General features: G+C 38.8%; 1 protein-coding gene across 1 annotated transcript; it reads left to right on the top strand.

The window, feature by feature from the left end:
* The first annotated feature begins 471 nt into the window (after positions 1-471).
* Positions 472-21,392, top strand: LOC113673214 (uncharacterized). The gene is made up of 22 exons (XM_027189591.2): positions 472-875; positions 991-1,031; positions 1,181-1,255; positions 1,412-1,475; positions 3,403-3,540; positions 4,108-4,198; positions 5,036-5,130; positions 5,508-5,570; positions 6,386-6,441; positions 6,643-6,722; positions 7,394-7,462; positions 8,951-9,057; positions 9,569-9,604; positions 10,390-10,656; positions 11,592-11,837; positions 12,524-12,641; positions 13,147-13,238; positions 14,009-14,110; positions 15,333-15,476; positions 15,996-16,061; positions 16,620-19,249; positions 19,503-21,392. The coding sequence occupies exons 1-22, from the start codon at positions 786-788 to the stop codon at positions 20,335-20,337; spliced, it is 5,505 nt and encodes a 1,834-aa protein (XP_027045392.2). The 5' UTR covers positions 472-785; the 3' UTR covers positions 20,338-21,392.
* The last annotated feature ends 299 nt before the right edge of the window (positions 21,393-21,691 follow it).

Consider the following 21,691-nt stretch of genomic DNA (forward strand, 5'->3'; position numbering starts at 1 on the left):
TAGTTACAAGTATGGTTAGTTTTCACGGCAACTGAAGAACATAATCAAAAGTGAATAAAAAAGAGTTTCACATGCAACCAACCATGATAGAGCTTTTATTTCTACTGTTTCCAGCTATTTGTTTCAAAGTCCAAGATGCTCTCTACGTATTCGTGCTCGTGGGTTTGAAACGGAAAAAGAAGTACTTAAAGTTTTTCCTGGTCGTAAATTATCCATTTTTTCTGATCACTTATTCGTGAACGTGGAGATATATATGGTGGCAGTTGCAGATGTATAACTTAAGATTCTTTTCTCTCCAAAATTGTCGTCCTAACGTTTGCCAGAATATTTAACTGAAAGTCTTTTTGCGTTTTTAGTAGTAACTACAGCTTCCCACTCTCGGGAAGCGGATGTGAAATATGTCAAGTTGTGGGCGTCATAAAATAACAATTGGAAACGGAAACAGGATGTTAAAGTACATTACGTAATTTCAGAATATATAAGTTCACTGATACTTCGCTTTTCTTCTCGTCCTTGTCAAGTTATCGCGTTTTAACTTCGTTGAAAAACCGTCTTGAAGACTTCGTGGTCATAAACATTTCCCAGTCACAGGTGTACAACAATACCTCAATTATCTTATCACCTTTTATCCAATCACAAAGCTCTAAATTAACACGTGATCAGAAGCGTGCAGCTGAGCCTGGCATGGCGCGGTCGCGGAATTGAGAGGTGGCAACAAATATGGCGACTGAAGAAAGTTTGGAACATGCTGGCCGTTTTTGACGAGGGATTGTGGATTTTTTGACATGTATTTTAACGATATGGCCCTTGATTTAAAGTTACACAGTCCTGCCGGAGCAGAGTCTATTGTCTATTCGTGGCCACTACAAAAATCGGTGAGTTTCTCCGCTGGTATTTGGTTAATTTGGAATTTTGTGGCCAAGACAGCTTCTAACTTAGGCGCTGTTTGACATATTTATCTAAACATTCATGCGATTATTTACTTTGTAGGACGGACGAGACGAGGCAGCAGAGATTGTTGAAACTATCAGGTAAACTTAAACTGCGTAGCAGATTTACTCGTGATGACAAGGCTTGGAAAATTGTAGGGAACACGCTCTAATTTTGTTAGGAGCAGGTAACTGTAGCTTCTATCGACCGCTCTAACTCACGAATTTACCTATTTGTACTGTTTTCCTAGATGGGTTTGTGCCGATTTTCCAGAACTGAAACTCGCTGTCGAGCACTATGTTCTTCGTGAGTTTGATCCAACCAGGTAATTGTATTTATTCTCTGTTGTTTACAATTTACAAATTGAGGTTTCGTGTTAAATAAAAGTGAAACTAACATTGCTCATTAATATAACAGGTGGTATTTGTCCAGTCCGAAATCGTAGTCCTTGATCATTGACACGTTTTATTTTTTACTTCAGCTACGAAAGCATGTCCAAACTTTGTGAACGGTACAATCGAGCGATCGACGGAATTTTACAATTGGTGAGTACAGTGGCGTGTATTTACTGAGACCACGATGTGCTCTACGTTTCGACTAGGGCGAATCAAAACGTTGTTGTTCTTAACTTTAGCAGGGGTCGATTAAGAATACGAAAGACAGGGTTGGTTTTTTATTTTTGTGAGACTATTTTTATCTGTAAGATAAAGAAAGTTGGGCGATTTTGAGGTTTTTGGGGAGCCGTCTCATTGGTAGTGAAATGCTGTGCTTTGAGACATGCCACCATGTTTCGCATACCGGAAGAGGGTATAAACAACTCAAGGAGATTATAGTCACACGTTGGTAGACAACGGATGGGAACTCTTTTCCGGTCATAATTCTGTCTTTTTGGAGGTTAACCAGTAAAGATCGAAATAATTTTGCAGATGTTAAAATGTACACCATATGGTTTTATGCCCGTTTAACGGTATGCAAGAATATTTATATCCTCTACGTATACTAACAAACGTCTGATTGAATTGTAATCATTGTCAAAATATAAAGTTGAGAAATTTTCCTGTATCGTATTATTTTAGCAAAAGAAAGAACACCTTGCTCAGTTTTTGTATGCTTTCTGCCTTCGATGTACATACTATTTCACTTTAAAAAGTTGTGATAAACTTCTCAGTTTGACTAACATAAAAATTTTTGCATAACATATGCTTGCCTAATACAATTCCCTTCCTAGTGAAGGTCAAGTTCAGGAGTTAACACTTAAAGGCCTAAGATCTGTTAACTTGCTGTTCTCCCTTCTAGTTTCTGTACATTTCTGGGTAAATTAGTCAACAGAATTAAGTTGAGAAATTGAGATGCTCATATATCTGATCTATTTCTGAACACCAACTTCTAGACAGTGTTGATATTGTTTGGAAAAGTGACATGTTGATCACTGTCTAAGAGTAAAAGGATTACTGATTATTGGATATGAAAACAATGAAATTTTTTGGGAAATCATGTGTTTTTTTCCTTTTATTTAAAAAAAAATGACCACATGTACAGTCAATAAAAGGCTATTCAGCGCTTTTGCTCAATCAGATTTGATTTGCATTATCCTTTTAACCTTTTCCACATTTCTTTGTGTATTGTATCTTTTCTGAGAATTTGTTTTTTGGTCATGAAAAATCTGGGGTTAAGCATCTTCCCATAGAAATGCAGAATAATCTCTAATTTTCTTTCACCTTCTATGGCTGTGACTACAGTATCTGTACCTTCTTATTTCTTCTGACAATATTACCCCTGAATTAAACCTGAAGTTCATGAGAATAAAGGAAATGATCCCTTACTAAAGAAGCTCTTGATTGTTAAACAAATTCTCCTTGTTAGCACCAAGGAAGTGTAAAAAATCAAATCAGGTATTGGCCATTTTAAAAGTGAAAATTTTGTTTGCATTGGAATGTTGGATCATGAGATGTGTCAGGGTTGTCACCATTGTGTACATGATCCTCACAGGACTCATGAATCAAAGAGCTTTTTGTTTCTTGATCATAGTGATTGCAATTAGAGTCTAGTGGGAAATTCAAATGTTAATGTTACTTATATTTGTTTTCAGTTTTTGTGCATTCTGGTTTTTGCTTTGTGTTTGAACTAATGAATCTTTATAATAACAGAAATTTTCATGAGTGCAATGGAGACCTATTTTGCTTGAGGAGACATGCATTAGCCCTTTTTAGCCTTACATCAGAATTCCTATTCTTAGTACCCTTATCTGTAAATGTCTTGTCACTCACAAGGATAATTTAGTTAACCATCAGTTGGAGATCATTTCCTTCATTCTCATGATCTCAATGAATGATATAGCACTATTACAATAAGGAGAAATTAGATGTTGGTCACTCTTAGGGTTAGGGTTTAATTTTCAGCGCTACTGTGCAGAGTGAACCTTTGGCAATTTCATCTTTGAAGTCATTTTAATCACACTTATTATTTTTCTAGTGGAAAGGTTGTGCCCCTCCATCTTGTATTAATGTTCCACCTTCTCAAGAACTTCTGCGTCACATTATACAGCAAGTGTACAGTCACTCTGTCAGAGACCCAGACAAGCTGAATGATTATGAACCATTTTCTCCTGAGGTAGGATCACAATAGCTAATTGTCCTTAACACTTTCACTGCCAAGATCTCCTCAGTAATTCTCCTTACTGTCTGCAATACAATTCATGTGATGTTAGTTTGGAGAATTTGGAGTTGGATCAACAAATAATCCCCTAATTGATATTTTTCTTTATTCTCATTACTTGTCTGCTTGCTATTGTACTGATAGTGTAAGGAGAAATTCTGTCTTGGTCACTAGTGGGACTTAAAGGGTTAAGAGCTTTAAACTTTATTGCCACTTTTAGACTGTATCCATACTATGCTGGTTATATTTTTCACTTCACTCTGAGAAATGGATGGTACATTCTCCATTCACAATACCACAATCACCGTGTTCAAAGTGCTTGAATGCATTAGTTGGCATGCAGATATTTAAGGTGTAATTATTCTGCTAAAGGTGATATCTTTGTTTTAGAAAAGCTGGATGATCAAAATGTTTGTGTCAAATCATGCACATTAAATTGAAGTTATCGTAACCATTTTGTGTGTACCCTTTTGTTGGTAAATAATTACTTATTGTTAATGATGATAATTCTTTTCCGGATAGGTATATGGTGAAACATCATTTGATCTTGTGGCTCAGATGATAAAGGAAGTGCCCATGAGTCCACATGATTTATTCATTGATCTAGGAAGTGGTAAGCGAAACACAGTCATTACTTCAATTCAACTTTTTCTTTATCATGTCCTGTTACACAATTATTCTCTTTTAAAACTTAATAGGCCCTTGACTCTATTTAACAATTATTTGCCGAAGGTGAAGTGAATATTGGTGAATAATCCCTGAGACGAAGTTGAGGGGATTATTCAGCAATGTTCACTGAGCCTGAGTCAGATAATTGTTTTTGCCTTATTGCTCAGGTTCTTTTGAATTCTGCTGTAAATTCCATTAATTATGGAGGATTGCCCATATTTTGTTACAATTGTGGTAAATCTTATATCAAGATAGGCAAGGAGTTTTAGCAGGTTTACTTAATTCAATTAGCAAAACTTGATATCTTTCTTTTGGAAAGTGTTTTGCTAAACTAAGTAGCATCTTTTGTACTCTTGGCAATTTAATTTCTTTTGTCATGTGTATCACTTTCTCAGAAACACTGACAAAATACCAGGCAGCCATTTTGAAATTCAGCCCTCCTTACTACATGTAATAACCTTTTGCTAAGAGATTATAGCATGACAAGATGCAATCCTCGTCCAATCAGAGCACATATATCTCTATAATCCCGGAGCAATTGCACTAAAACTTAATGCATATTCAGCAGTCTGTTCTCCATACATTTTCTATGATTGCAGCAGTAAGAATTTGTTCCAAAATTAAGAGCTTAGCATGTGATAATCTGTGTCCCTGAGGGAAGACTAATAAGATGATATCAGTACTTTTCATTTGATATTTAGAATGCAATAAAAATAACTCCGCAGTGGAGTGTTTCTTCAGTGTTAACATTTACTTATGAAACTGTGGGCATATTTTTCAGGTGTGGGTCAAGTCGTATTACAAGTTGCAGCATCAGGAAATATCAAGGAATGTTATGGTATAGAAAAAGCAGACATCCCCGCAAGATATGCAGAGGTGAGTGATGTTTATGAAATCAGCTTGAATTCTGTTGCAAAAGAGAATCAATTTAAATGTGATTTTATTGACCTGCGAGGTTTTTAAAAAAAAAGTCTTCCAAATATATTTTGTAAACAGGGTTTGCATGTGTTATAGGAAATTTGAGTAGTTGTGGGTTGATAATCCTTTCAGTCTCAGGAATGATCAGCACTTGCATGTCAGAAATTTTCCTTACCATGTTAAGTATATTGAAAAGTGGACAGATAATAAGAACTGTCAAAAATATATTGCACTTTGTAGGAGGAAAAATACTTTACCCGTAGATCCTGAGTGTCAAAGGGAACGAAAAGTTTTTGAGAAGCTGATGTTTTTTTTTGTTGCATGATCTTTTTCAGGAAATGGACAGGGAATTCCGTAAATGGATGCGATGGTTTGGGAAAACTTACAAACCTTACAAGGTGGGCTCTGCTGTAGAAAAATGTCAATGTCAGTGACCAAGACAGAGTTTCTCCTTACTATATCTATATAAAATATCATGCAGACAAGTGATGAGAATAAAGAAAAACTTCAATTATGGGATTACTAATTGATCTGATACCAAATTCTCCAAACTAACATAATGAGAATCATTTGGCAGATAGTAAGGAGAGTTACTCATGGGATCTTGGGAGTTAAAGGGTTAAGAAGTATGTGATTCCAATCATGAGACTATTGCCTGAAACTTTTAGACCTTGCAACAAAAATGTCTCTTACTCTTAGATGGTAATACATTCAGGTCACTTAGAGATTTTGATTTTTGAGACTGATTTTGGAACAGCAGTTTGTGAGATTTATCTTATTCTGAGCTGCAATACAGGTAGCTACGTGAAGACCAAGGGTGGAGTGGGCTTGGGTAGCACATGAAGAAACCTTGGTTGATACTTAACCCCTTAACTCCCAAGATCTGGTCAGTAATTCTCCTTACTGATCCCCATACAATTCTTGTGATGTTAGTTTGGAGAATTTGGTATTGGATCAACTTATAATCCCCTAACTAATATTTTTCTTTATTCTCGTCACTTGTCTGCTCAATATTGTATTGATATCGTAAGAATAAATTCTGTCTTGGTCACTCATGGGAGTTAAAGGGTTCATTTAGATCACATACAGTGTAGCTCTTACTAATCCTCTTTTGTTAAGGTAATGGAATGAATAATTTCCTCATTGTAATTTCTTTTGTAAATATGAGCTCACATTTGAAATTTTTTGTAATAAGTCTTTTTTTTATCAATAGCTCGTAAAGGGTGATTTCTTAGAGGATAAAATGAGAGAAAAGATACAATCTGCTGGGTGAGTAATCCTGCTGTGAAGGAGTAAGAAAAACAAAATTATTCTTCATTGCATCAAATGCTAGATATGTGTTGGAATATTTTAACATTCTGCAAGTCAATTCAGCCAGAGTGAAAGTACAAAACAAGTTATTGATATCATAGACCAGAGGAAAAAAAAAAATTAATTGTCTTTTCCAATATTCATATCATTTAACTTTAGGATTGTGTTTGTCAACAATTTTGCCTTTGGACCAGATGTTGATCACAAATTGAAGGAAAGATTTGCCACAATGCGAGAAGGTATGGCTAGTATGAAGAAAGAATTTTAAGTTTATAGTGTGCATGTCTTAGGTGGGAAGAAGTTGAGCTCTGCAAATTTTCAAAAAATGCTGCCAGAAATTTTTTTTTGATAGCTGATTTTCTCTTTTTTTGTTGTTCTGTTTTGTTTGTTTGTTGTTTTCCTTCAAGTTTTTTTTTTGTAATATAGGGTTTGTGTGTTGCCTAAAACTGAGAACTTGTGTTAATACACAAAGCTGATCCTTAAGTTTTAATAGTAGTTCAGTAGATACTAATGATTATTTTTTTACCAAACTTAACATTTTATCAAAGGAGTATGTTATAAATTTGTTACTCCTGATTAGAGTTAAATGGGAGTGATCCAAAGCATCCTTTGCTGTTTCAGAAACCATCTTTAAAAATGAGGGGGATGGGAAGGGTGCTTATTCAAGGGGGTACACACACAAAGTTTTGGCCATTTAGAGTGGTGGTGAAGTAGCAAGGGGTCTATTCCAGAGAGGTAGCAAATCCAACAATTTACATTAGTTTTTCAGTTTTGAATACTTAGTCTTGCATATAAGTAGTTGCCCACAAGTAGAAGAGTGTACATTTTCCTTGGCTACTCATAACAAAAATGTCCATTTTATATTTTTTTCATCATTATCCTACTAACTTTGAGTTGTTTTTTCTAACAGGTGCCAAGATTATTTCATCCAAAGCATTTTGTTCCCTCAATTTCAGAACCACATCACGTAATTTATCAGGTGAGTTGTGAAGCAATCCAAATTTTTCCTATCAAAGTGGTTATGCAATTCAAGGAAATGAAACATCAGTTTTTCCCAATGCTCTACTACTGAGCCACAGAGACTCTATGCCAAGCAAGGCCCATTACAAAGTTCATGTATGAAATGCGTTCTGCATACTGCTAGGATCAGCAATGTTATTAGTGTCATGTTTTGGAAATAGAATAAGAAAGATGGTAAGTTTTGAGCTCGTTAGTGTCATGTTTTGGAAATAGAATAAGAAAGATGGTAAGTTTTGAGCTCGTTAGTGTCATGTTTTGGAAATAGAATAAGAAAGATGGTAAGTTTTGAGCTCGTTAGTGCCATGTTTTGGAAATAGAATAAGAAAGATGGTAAGTTTTGAGCTCGTTAGTGTCATGTTTTGTAAATAGAATAAGAAAGATGGTAAGTTTTGAGCTCGTTAGTGTCATGTTTTGTAAATAGAATAAGAAAGATGGTAAGTTTTGAGCTCGTTAGTGCCATGTTTTGGAAATAGAATAAGAAAGATGGTAAGTTTTGAGCTCGTTAGTGTCATGTTTGGAAATAGAATAAGAAAGATGGTAAGTTTTGAGCTCGTTAGTGTCATGTTTTGTAAATAGAATAAGAAAGATGGTAAGTTTTGAGCTCGTTAGTGTCATGTTTTGGAAATAGAATAAGAAAGATGGTAAGTTTTGAGCTCGTTAGTGCCATGTTTTGGAAATAGAATAAGAAAGATGGTAAGTTTTGAGCTCGTTAGTGTCATGTTTTGGAAATAGAATAAGAAAGATGGTAAGTTTTGAGCTCGTTAGTGTCATGTTTTGTAAATAGAATAAGAAAGATGGTAAGTTTTGAGCTCGTTAGTGCCATGTTTTGGAAATAGAATAAGAAAGATGGTAAGTTTTGAGCTCGTTAGTGTCATGTTTGGAAATAGAATAAGAAAGATGGTAAGTTTTGAGCTCGTTAGTGTCATGTTTTGTAAATAGAATAAGAAAGATGGTAAGTTTTGAGCTCGTTAGTGTCATGTTTTGGAAATAGAATAAGAAAGATGGTAAGTTTTGAGCTCGTTAGTGCCATGTTTTGGAAATAGAATAAGAAAGATGGTAAGTTTTGAGCTCGTTAGTGTCATGTTTTGGAAATAGAATAAGAAAGATGGTAAGTTTTGAGCTCGTTAGTGTCATGTTTTGGAAATAGAATAAGAAAGATGGTAAGTTTTGAGCTCGTTAGTGTCATGTTTTGGAAATAGAATAAGAAAGATGGTAAGTTTTGAGCTTGACAAAGATGTAGAGAAAGGTGTCTTTTCTTTGCAATTGGCCTTGCTCACCCTAGAGTCTCTGTGGTACAGCAGTAGCATTGGAGCGTGAAATCCGAAGGTCTGATGTTCACTTCCTCATGGGAATTCAGAATTTGTTCTTTGTTCCATGCTCATGACTAGACCAAAAATCATCTTACTCTATTGTTAGTTTTCATTTTTTTTTGGTTTATTTATTTTAGATATTGGCACTATACTGAGGGTGTCTGAACTCAAGCCCAATGGCCGTGCAGTGTCTTGGACAGGAAAGCCTGTTTCCTATTTTGTTCATGTTATTGATAGGACCCTGGTGAGAATGAGTTTACTTAATATATGATTTTCATATGTTTTACAGTCATTTATTCATCACTTCATGAGTTTATTTGTAGCCAACATAATGACCAGCTCAGTTGGTAGAGTGCTGCACTGGTATTGTAGAGGTCATAGGTTCAAATCCTGTACGGGCCTGAATTTTTTTTTAGACCTTATTTTTACAACTGTTTTAGTAGTGTTCGTTACTGCAAAGATTGCTTCCATATTCATTACTGATATATTATTGCACTAATTTAATACTGCCTTTGGAAAATGGAGAGCACAGTTAGTCAGACCATTATAGACCTCATCTTTTCCTTTCAATCACTACTACATTTGCCTCTTTCAATTTTGGACCCAAAATTTAATTCTCCTTCAATCTGTGACTATTTCTTTTAAAGAGCCATTTATGAGACTTTGTCTTTCATTAAGATACTGTCTTGAATTTGTTAATTTTCCTCACTCCTGGCAATTGAGGGTTAATGTGGCATATTAATCTTTTTCCTTAGCTGGAGCAGTATTTTGCAGACCTCAAAAGGCGAAAGGTGAGATTTTTTTAAATCTTCCCTTGCATTTCCCAGAGGAACCAAGTCAATTGTGAATTTTTTCAAAAAGTCACATCACTAGTACATAAATTTTGAAGGAGGGACTGTGACTTATATCTCAAATGGTTTGTGTGCCTATCTTCAAATTGAAAACTCTTCAAGTTTAGCTCCACCTAAGAGTGCATAAATGACTTTCAGCAAAATTTTGGGGAAATATGACAAGTTGAGGCCCTTCTGTTTGCAAGAAGAATTTATCATTTTCACCACTCAGGTTCCTTGGGCTAAATGGATTATTAGTTTTGTTTGGAATGAAGGATAAATAATCTTGATTTTGTTGCAGAGGTGGCCAAAATCCAGTGTAAATTTTTTTTTCTCTACAAAAGACTTGTTAAATGTAATTTGAAGATGGATTCAGGAAAAAAGTTTATTAAAATCATTTGATTTTTCTCTTTGGATAATACATACAAAAAGCATTTTTGTTTGCTAACCAGCAAATTAACAAATTAACAGTGGCCACTGTCAGGACAAATATTGTTTTCAATAAGGGTGCAGATTGTGCTAAGTTACTGTAGATTCAATTCTTACCACAATATTGATTTTTCATTGCTTGACACATTGACACTAGCAGCATTGTCTCCACTTTCATCAACAATGGCAACTTGGACAATCAGATTGCAACATTATTGCCAATTGTGGTAAAATCTGGTGTATAGAGTGGCAAATGGTAAAAAAATCAATGGCTAGCACTTTGCTATAGCTCACAAGCCATTTGACCTTTTTTGCAGGAGGGTAGAGACTTCAGTGATGCAAGTAGCTTGAGTGACTCAATGGCTAGCACTCCAAACTTTGAAGAACTGGATGATGTTCTGTTTGGTGTTTCAACCAGACACCAATGGAATCAGCTTATCACCCAAATTGAAGCTACCAACAAAGCAAACAAGGGCCACAGTCGAAATTCAAGGAAAAGCCACAGCAAAAAGAGTGTGCTGCAGGAAAGGAACGGCAGTGTGAATCCTACATGGCCAGATCAAGAACAGAAAGATGGCAGCAAAGTACTGTGTTTGTTTGTTTATATCTTTCTAGTTTGCTTGTTTGATTGACTGATGCAATTCATTCTAAAATTCTCCTGCCTGACTCTCATTTATTTCTTCATAAGAATTAAGCTATTAACCCTTTCACTCCCAAGATCTTGTTTAGTAATTCTCCTAGTTATTTGTCACAATCCTTATGATGTTAGTGTGGAGAATTTGGTATTAGATCAACTAATAAATCCTTGATTGATATTTCTCTTTATTCTCCTCACTTGTCTGCTTGATATTGTATTGATATTGTAAGGAGAAATTCTGTCTTGGTTATTCATGGGAGTTGAAGGGTTAAGACATTAACTAAGTAATTAATTGTGATCAGATTCCTTTACGGAAAGGAAAAAACTTAGTCAAATTGTCCTTGTTCTCAAGTTTTCTTTTGGTAACTCAGTTTCTTGTAGTATCTAGGAAGTAGGGGTTTGGATCCCATTGAAGCCTGGAATTTTTCAGGCTTATTTCCTGGAATTTTTTTCAATTGCAGCTCACTTACAAGTATCATATCCTCACTTTGATTTCATCTACAGCTCAAAATATAATTTATTTCACTTCATTATGAGAATAACGCTGATGTGTTTGGCTACTCTCATTACTTTACTGCTTGATGTTGTATTGATATCGTAAGGAGAAATTCCATTCATCTGTCAGTCACCTCTTGGAGTGAAAGGTTTAACCCTTTTCACCCAAACATCAATATGCATATTCTCCATACTGTTCTCTTTACATTACCAAAGGTGCTGACAAGGAGAATTTGTTTGATAATCAAGAGCTTCCTTAGTTGGCGATCATTTCCTGTATTCTCGTGACCTTAAAGTGCGATTCAGGGGTGATATTGTAAGGAGAAATTGGATGTTTGTCACTCTTAGGATTTCAAGGATGACGACTATTTGTTTTTTTTTTCCTAGGGACGTCAACCAACATTTGCTCAGAAAGTTCGGAAGAAATACCAAAGGCAACAAAACAAGAAAGCTCAGAAGCTAAAGAAGCGTCTTAAGAATAGCAAAGGAAAGGGAAAGCAAAAGTCAAAACCGAAGAAGAACAGTTCCATGACAAAGGTGAAGTTAAAAGATATGTCTAAAGCAAGTCAGAAAAGGCAAAGAGATAGTCTGGCTGTAACAGCTTTGGAAAATGCCACAGTTGCTGCTCTGCAGGTAAACACGTTTATATACGCGTTTTGACGTCCTTCTAAAGAAATACTAGTTCGTTTCTTTTTCCCCTTCGAAAATAGGGAGAGATGTGTCAGCCTAATGGATGGCAAGGTAGACATTTGATCAGAAAACCCATATGGTTTTAAAAAACCGTGACTAATTGGCTTCTGTTGTCGTTTATAACCCCTGTAGGGCAACTCGGCTCCGAAGGCTTGGAAATACGCCCCCTAGCTATTACAACGTTCGCACATGCTCTTACACTGTATGTCAGGGTGATTTAGTATTATCAACTGACTTGATAACGTAAATTGGCCACTGTTAAGAGTTTCAAAGCTGACGTTTTAAGCGTTAGCCCTTAATCATTCGCTCTAACGAGGGGCTAACGCTCGTGAGCTTTGAAACTCTTTAAGGTGGCCATTTTACGTTATCAACTCAGTTAATAATACTAAATTACCCTGTTATACTCTCCTACCGATGCAGCACCACAGATTCTTTAGAAACTTACCCCCTTTATTCACTGTATGTTTGACTGCTTGTTTACCGTAAGTTGACTGTGAGCAGGCTGCAACAGTGGGAGGCAAGGACAGTCACTGCTGTACCAGCCTCAATCCTTGGAATGGCGCCTTAAAACTGTTGATGTTGTAGAGACGTTGCAGATCCAACTTGAACACTTTTTTTTTAATGACCAGAATCTTCAAAGAAAGAGAGGGCAAAAGCAGGGAATGAGAATTTCATCAGCGTCGCCGCCACCCATGTCACATAATTTCAGCATAGAACAGTGCCTCCCAGCTTTGGAGCAACTTATGGGTGAGTCAGCAGGCACAAGGAGCAAGAGGCCTGGGCCGAGTTATTTTGTTTGCAGTGTTGTTGTTGTTGTCTTTGTTTCATACATAGTTAGCGAGTTCAGATTTAAATTGACTGTGACAAAAGCCATGCCTATGTTTGTTTTGCTCGTGTAGTAGGTAGTTAGGTCCAATCAAAGTTCAAAGTAAGTGCATGCAAGTGGCCAGATGAGCAGGGAAACATTATTAACAATTGGCACAGTTGGGTAGATCCACATCTATCACGATGTTGCAGAAAACAGAAGAAAGACGAGAAAAGAAAACTTTGACAAAAAATATTAAGGAATTACTCGCTTTGGACTAGTGGGGCAATGTGGGGAAGGTACTTACTGATACCCATAATTCTTCACGCTGTTCATTCTCTTATAAGCTACAGAAGCTATATAAGGCAGTCTGTATGCAAACGTTAACTGCGACACTCAAATTTGTGTAAGACCTTGTCAAATATTATCCTGTTGTCCTTTCTCCAGCTGTCACTCGTTACCAGTTCCTTCATTTCATGTGCCACATGAATACCTCTGAATACAAGGAAAATCTCAAGAGGCAAATTGAAGAACAGAAGGTAGGTCTACTTTGAAAATGTTAACTTGTTGGAAAAGTTGCCGTACATCAGTTAGCAAACTTAAGAGTGAAGTATCACTTCGTTTGGTGAGGGAGACATAAAAAAACATGATTACTTTTACCTTAGGGCATTTCTCCACCCAGGCGTGTTATAATTGAGTGATGTTGATTATCACAGTTGCTTTGCAATAATTTTTAACGAATTTGGTAGTGAGAAGTACCGAGTGTTTCATCAAAAGCTGGTTGCTGGCGGTCTACCGCCGCCTGTGAGACCCCTCACCGCCGTCTGTTTAACCCTTTAAACCCTAAAAGTGAACAGCGTCTAGTTTCTCCTGACAATAATACAGCTGAATCATTCATTTAAGATCATGAGAATAAAGGAAATGATCACCAACTAAAGTGGCTCTTGATTGTTCAACAAATTCTCCTTGTCAGCACCTTAGGAAATGCATTGAGAACAGTATAGAGAATATACATACTGATTTTAAGGTGTAAAGGGTTCACATGCGGGCAAGCTCTTGTGTTTGGGTTTCACCTAACGACACAGCCGCTTATTGAGCCATCGGCAGTCACCTATGGAAAAAGTCATTGAAACCCCTGGGAACTACAGGTTAAGTCGATGGAGTGTTCAAGCTGCTCTAGCGGTTCTTTGGACCACGTTTTATTTAGAACAGAAGGGAAGCACAAGATGATGTGTTTTCTTAGCTAGTAGACACAAACGTTCAGTTGAAAACCGCATTGTATAGAGTGAAATTGTTTTTTTTTCTTTAGGCAAAGAAGAAAGAATTGATGGGAAAGGTTTCTCTAGCCGAGAAACATGTGGAAATACTGCAAAAGGAAGCGCTGGGAAATCTCCGGTCACGAATGGATGAGGTATGTGGTCTGTGACTTCTATCTTAGTTACTGGTATGCCGGTGTCGATTACAACTGTGACTCTACAACGTAGTGTCTCTGATTTTCTCAAGTCATGTCTCCTAGCCGTTGAATTTTCGAGTTCGAGCGAGAACCTACCACGGTCGAACCTGAATTAACCGGTCACCTACGGGAAATGGCGCTAAATATAGGTTTTGACCGCTTAATACAGGTTCCACAGATTAGGGGTATTTGAATAACGCCACTTTATGCCATAATCGACCACGCAATGAACAGAATCTCGCTCGAAAATACTAACAACTGTAATTTTCAGGGGAGAAACAAGGATTGAAAATTACTTGAAAGATTACCATCAGTTTATTTGAGTGGTTCCGCTTTCAATGACCGTTGAATATAGGTAGAAGACAATAAAAACAGGCCGTTGGGCCTTAATAAAGGGTGACCGCGACCGCTTAATAGAGCTGACCGCTTAATAGAGGTCAAAATTACGATGATTAAGGGGAAACAAATTCGGGACTTTGACAACTGTCCGCTTAATACAGGGTGACCGTTTGATACGGTGCCGCTCAATACAGGCTCGACTGTAAAAACGCTATGACGTTTGTAAAGAGGGACTTGGCAAGATTAACTGTAAATCAGATTTTTTCTCTGTTTCGGTGAAACTTTAATTTAGTTTAGAGCAGTTTTCAATTGAGTGTTGAAAAGCCGAAACCAAAGTAATCTCAGCGACCAATCAGATCAAAGGTTCACATCATCATTAGCCAATGAGAACTCAAAATGAAAACATGCAAACTGCTTGAAGCGCGGGAAAACGATTGGGGCGATTGTTTTTAATCTTGCATCTGATTGGCTGCGAGGATGACGCGAGTACTTTGAAGAAACCGAATAGCAAGGTTTAGTAAACCAAAAGCAATCTTTGTTTACTTTTGATATACTCAACTACTCCTATTTGCAATCCGTATTAATCCTCTCCATTCTTAACCATCGTAGGTTAATTTTGTTGGTTTTGTCTCTTTTGCTGACTTATTTTATGTTTGCCTACCCTAGAAAAAGATTTTTAACAGTTTATTTCGATTTAATGACGGTTTTCTATAACACAGAAAGATCACTGAAACTTTATTGACGTGGCTTCTTTAAAGTGACCTAGATCGAAAGACGATCACTTGAATACTCAGATTTATAAAACACTGATAATAGATATTATAATATATTTTTTTTAAAGATTGGTTTGACCGCGAAGACGCCTCGGGAGTTACTTATGAAAGCAGGCGAGCTGTTGGGCGAACACAAGAAGATAAAGGATAGAGTGAAACGGCTGGAAAAAGAAGTCAAACATCTTGAGAAACACAAGAATTATCACTCACCCGTAAGTGTGTGTCGCTACCTCTAATAAAATGAATATCTTGACGGTGTTAGTGCATGGCTCAGGATCGCTTGTGAGGAGACAGTTTTCTCAGAGCCCACAGTACCATGCAAGACTAAATCAGGGCACCTTAACGATCATTCGCCACCTGCCAGATGGGGTTGATGCTGAATAGGTCGCCACATCATCACTAAGTGAACTTCACTTTCTTTTGAGGTTTCAATCCTAAGCCAGTTTCAATTTTGCGTCAAATACTCTATCAATTAGGTTACAAAGGACTTGTTAGCGGGTCAGGTCGTATGTTAGATTTTTATAGTGACAGGCGTATCCCATTCTGCTGGGATCAGCACTTTCACGGGCGTTCGGTGTGGAGAGCAAGAACCATGATCAATTTAGAGGTCTTTCATCGAATAATCAAATAATGAAGTATATTTATGTAAGAAGTGTAGGTATATTTCGGCATAAGGTCATTTCTTTGTCCAGTTAAACATATTCATGATTTATTATTATCCACTTTAACAGGGTGACAAAAACTCCACGAAGGATGGGAAACTTACCAATGGTGACTTGGACATGGTACAAAAACCGGTATGTTTAAGGAAATTTGCTGAATTGTATGAAGGATAATGTAAGGGCAAGGAAGAGATACTTCTTATTGATGGAGATTAAAGTTTTAATAACCAAGGGGCAGAACGGACCATTTAATTCATTGAGGGCGCGATGGAGTTGACGTCCCATTCACAAGTAGCATTGGTTGGTAGAAACCGGAGTGAGACTTACCTAGGGGTAATCATTTGAAAAAAAATCCATGCCTTTTTATGGCTGTTAAATTAGTGACATTGTCAATCGTGCTTTAGTAGTCCAGGGGCCCTTTTCTCGAAGGCCCTTGTGACTAAACTGATCCGTAAAACTGTTCTATTTCCATTAAAGATTTCCAGGGTTTCCAAAGTTTTAAAGAATTATACAATAACACTATCAGCTGAAGAAACAAAATGGACTGGTCAGAGTGCTACTATCTGCTTCTCTTTTCTTTTTCTTTTTATTATTATTTTAAAATATGGCTTCAGGCCCTTCAGGCCGCCAAGAATGGCAATCAGTTTTTTTCCGTCTCCTTGGAACTGACAAAGTGTTATTTTTTCATCTAAGGGTGAAACCCAAGTTAAAGACAAACAGAGCTTGATGACCCACCTCTACGAAGAGTGGAGGAAGCGAAAAGCTTTGGTTGAAAAGGTCAGCAGACTGGAGAGCGAAGTCGAACAGCTGGACTCCAAGAAAAAGGTCTGGGAGACGGCCAGCGTCTCATCTTCAAAAAATTTACCCTCGCCAGTCAACGTTGCGACGTATGCAAAACCTATCACACAAACTGTTCAGCCAATTACAACCCCGTTTTCTTCCAACTCAAGCGCTCACTTGACCAATTCTCAAATCTCTGCGGGCTCACTAGCATCTAGCGTAATTTCCTCATCAAGTTTGGTTTCCAAACCTACAGTTGCCATGCCTGTTCCATCCGGGACATTTCCTAGGTCCCAGGCGTCACACGGCAGTGCACAACCTCAAATTGTCAACGCATATCACCAATGCTTGTTGCAGCCTGTAGGTCTACCAGTTCAGATGGTTTCTTTTATAGATAAAAATGGTAGACTGATAACAACTGCTCCTAACACAAAGAAGACGACTCCAAAGGGGAACAACGCCAAAAAGAAGTCCAAAGCGACCAGTCCAAAAAAATCAGAACTCAACGTGACGCTTCCGTCTTCAACAACATTTTCGAGCCATCAGGTTGTGAATACAGTTGTTTCTCCGTCAACTCCAACGGGATCACTGAAAAAGTCGCCAACGGTATCTCGCCCCGCACAGCCTCTCGTCACCTCTCCAGTGACGCCAGTCAATTACTCTGGTCTTCCCAGAAGTGCGATACTCTCGCCTGTACCTTTGGTGACATCGCCTGTGACGCCCACACCAGTCAGGCAAGCGACTCCCGTTACGTCTCTATCAGCGTCTGGCAGCGGAGTTCCTGCAATGGTTTCGTTTTCCCAGAATAGTCTCACGTTTATATCTCCGTTGAGTCCTATGTCCATTGCCTCATCTCGTCAACCAACATCAACTGCGACACCCCTTAGCTCCCTCTCGGCTTCCACGCAAAAATACTTGAACACGTTCGCGACTCAAGTGGCTGCAACATCTAGGCCATCCTTGCCAAACCCATCACAAATGAACCCACCCGTTTCTGCCAGTCAGTCGCCTATTATTGGCAGATCATTTCCAAACACGGACCTTTCAACCGACCACAGTGCTGGTATAAAGCTTCTCTGCGACCTGCTGAATGATACTCTTCCTGAACAGCCACCACCTGTTGCGACAACCTCAGCAATGCGATCTCAAGGAACACCTTCCTCGCATGCTTCAGTTTCTTCAACTCCAGACACCTCGAGGGTCGATGAAAGGAGTCCCGTCAACACCTCACCAACTACTCCCAGCAAGACCGTTGCTAAGTCCCCTAGGACTCCTTCCGTAGTAAACGTTTTAGTAAACTCGTTCCCAGGTGGGGTGTTGTCCTCAGCGGAACAGGCAAGCTCTGTTCGACGAACTCCAACACGCAGTGCAACCCCGCCGACAAGTAAGAAGCGAACTTCTCCTTTTACAATTGATAGCATTGTTAGCTCAAGCCCAGAGTCACAAACAGGAATTAAAAGCAGGAGTCCACCAGAGGCAGAGGTGACAACCAATCGGAGCAGCCCCAAAGGTGGAAACAAGTCTCCCTCCACAAATTTCAGTATTGCCCATATAACTCGTGATATGAACTCATCAAATTTAACAAGTAAATCCCGTGCGCCTTTCGTAACAAGCCCTGGTACTTACTCTCTTCCGCCGTCAGTTTCCTCTACTGATGGAAAACAGAGCCAGCGACGAAAATCTCCGCCCTCTTCGAGTTTGTCACCTCTGGAGCAGAGTTCTCGTGTGGAATCTAGTGGCGTGATCTCCTCAAACACTGCCCAGATGGGACTTACCCCTGTTCCTTTCATTACGGGACCTAATGATGTACGTAAGGATGGAAACCCTACCGAATTGCCATCACAAACGCAGGGAAAACATTCGTCAATGACCCCAGAGTCGATCGCGGTCTCAGACGATGTGTCCAGAAAAGCAGGTGCACGCAAAGACAGCCCAACCAATGCCACCAAAGGGGGTCCTGTGAACCTCAAAGAAACCATCCTCCCTACTGGGTCTAAAGTAACATCTGGTGGTTTTGTGGCGTCCAAGGGTGAAAGCGTGTCTAATGAAGTTTCCTCTTCAGTGTCGTCAAGCGTCAGCCCAGAACGCGAACGTGAAGCATTCTCGACTGAAAATCAAGACACCGTGATCATCCCTGACATTCCCCTCGATATGATTCCTCTCCCTAGCGGAAAGAGACCCAGTCCTAAGAAGGAAACGAGCTCCACCTCTTTGTCCAGTAGGAAGCGTTGTTCTCCCGTGCCTCCGGTACCGAAGTCCGCGAGCCCCGACACAGAAGTCAGCAGCCTTATGGCGCACGAATCTCTACCCCAGTCTCCTTCAATTTCATCGTCTGTTTCTAAGGCGGGGTCGGCGGTGTTGGATGGACAAGCGCCTGTGTTAGTAGACAGCAATCCCTGTTCTGCTCGCAGCCCAATCCCAGTAGCACCGTCTCTGATGATGCAGTCTCCTCTGGGAGTGTCGCTGCCGTCATTTGGAAGCGTGTTTTCCCTTACAAAAGAAGATGAAGCCACGAGGGCAGCGGAATTCACTGATAAAAACAGGTAAAAGCAAATAATAGAATGTTTAAAACCGAACAGTTTAGTATGACTTCAGTAAGCTCAACTAAATTTTCAGAGCTTTTAGAATGCACAGTCTTAAATTGGATCAAAAACGTTGGTAAATCAAATTTGGAGAATGATGAATTATTTTAAGAAGTTAATTTATTCAGCTTATGTTTACACGCGTTTGGCTCTTGGCAGATGAAAAGGGGGAAGACATGTATTAAATGATATCATTTCTCGTTTTGTTCTTCAGTTCTCAAGTGTCCAAGAAGCCTGACCAATCGGCTGACCAGCTTTCAGAACCTCCCAAAAAGAAACGCAAACGCAAAGAAAAGAAAGGTCAGAACAAGGCAAAAGGGGCTTTGAGTTTACTCGTTCAGTATGACAGCGACAGCACAAGCTCTGGTGGGACACACACTGAAAGTGATGACAACTCCGCGCACAGCAGTAGCCCAGTCAGCGGTACACTAAGTCCTGTTGTCGCAGAAACGAGTACAGAGTCCTCTCGAAACCAGTCTACTCGCGCTTTACCGGAGCAAAGTCAAGAAATATCAGCGAATAGCGTTTCGCAAATCAACGGGCCTGCATCAAAGAGCAGTGAAGTGAGTGCCAGCAACAACAAACGCTCCAGCAATGGAAAGAGTCCAGTGGAGAAGAAGAAGTCGAAAGGTGGATGTAACCCACGGAGTGAAGTTCGTCCCCCTCTAGTCAATCTCCATGACACAGTCAGCACAATGCAGCAATTGAAAGGTGTCCCACCCAGCCCACAATTGCCTCCAACTCCTTCTCATTACCAGGCTTATGGGAGCCAGTACTCGCCGCAAGGATTGTCGGGCTATGCTCTTCCTAGTTTCTCTCTTCCACCCGGTTCATTTAACTTTCCCCAAAGTCACTCACAGTACCCGGCGACCATTCCGCAGTACTACGCTGGGGAAGCGCATCGTGTTCCCTCCGGATACAGCACGGCACCCGGGGGATTATTCCCTCAGTGGCGGACCAGTTTCACCCCAATGCAGTGTCAGAATCCGCTGCCTCCGTCGTTCAATTATCCCAGTAACGGAAATAATGGAAGTAATGTCTATAGATAGAAAATTACTACTAGTACATCAGGATTTGATTATTTATACTGCATATGTATGTATAAATTTATGATAGTATGGAATTGTTATTGTCAACATTTATCTATTTATCACAGTGGGAATTGATTTCTCAGCGGATATGTCTGGGGAAAACAGTTTTTTGTGTATTGGGGATAAAAGTTGTTCAAATTTTTTTATACATTAGGGTTGGACTTTTTAAGGTTTTAACGAAACTACAGGCGCACTTGTTGTTTCGAAATATCATACATATTTTCCGTTTTCTTTTCGTCCGTTTTATCTTATTTTAAGAACTGTTTACATGGTTAGGATTTCTCAGCGTAACATGGATTTATCTGCATGGAATTTATCTGAGCCTGGCTTTAACTGAAGTAGTGTTGCTAAGCAACAATGGCTTATCATGAACAAGTTCACGTGACATCGCGTGAAGTTCTCGTGTTCACTCGTGTGATTTCTTATTCGACATTAGCAATCAAATAGCAGCTGGGTTAGCCAACTTAGGGTAATATACTCTTCGGATACTTTGCGGTCGCAAAGGGAGGGTAAGGCTCCAATCTTCGCAAATAGTATGCTCTGATTTGCATCTTTAATTAACATGTTTTGTGCATCAATTCTCTGTTGAGACTATTTATGCCTGATTATCTTTGCTGGTCAGCGGGCATTTTTTCAAATAACAGTTGAAAGAGCTAATAATATTATTTTTTGCTGACTAAGGCTCGAATTTCCCTAGCACTCTTCTTTAGAAATGACTCTTAAAATCGTTGAAAGAAGTTTAAGATTCATTTCTTTTTTATGAGATCCACGTTCATTGAAACCAGCGGCGGCTTCTCTGAAGTTTGGCTTTCCTCGTTGGAGTAAAGAAATCTAGTGCTAGAGGAAAGCTATCGTCCACAAAATGTGTGCTTCTCATTGTGATAATTGTCTTGGCATAGAAAAACGAATTAATGGTGGACGATATCCTGTATAGGGGTTTTTCCCTGCAAATGTTTATGCATGAATAGAAAAGAAACGCTATTTTTATCATTAAAATTTTAGCTGTTGCGTACGAGAGTTGTCTGTGTTGGTATTGTAAGCAAAAGGTTCATTCTTGGTCTGGTGCGTCAGCATCATCTGTTCTTGCTCTCCTGGGTAAAATTTTGTCCATGTTCCCATTTTGTTCCTCCGCATTGACATCGATTTCGCCCGTTGCAGAAGAAAAGCCTTTGAACATTATGACGTAGCTCCTTGAACGATAAAGACCTGGGCTCAGTTGTGCGAAGGTCGACCATTTGCTAACCCAGGGTTATGTTTTAATCCATGTTTCTTTATTTCTGTATTCATGAGTCTCTTTTTTTTTAATGATTTT

Source organism: Pocillopora damicornis, chromosome 11, assembly GCF_964200805.1.
Source record: "Pocillopora damicornis chromosome 11, jaPocDami1.2, whole genome shotgun sequence".
NCBI classification, from domain to species: Eukaryota; Metazoa; Cnidaria; class Anthozoa; order Scleractinia; family Pocilloporidae; genus Pocillopora; species Pocillopora damicornis.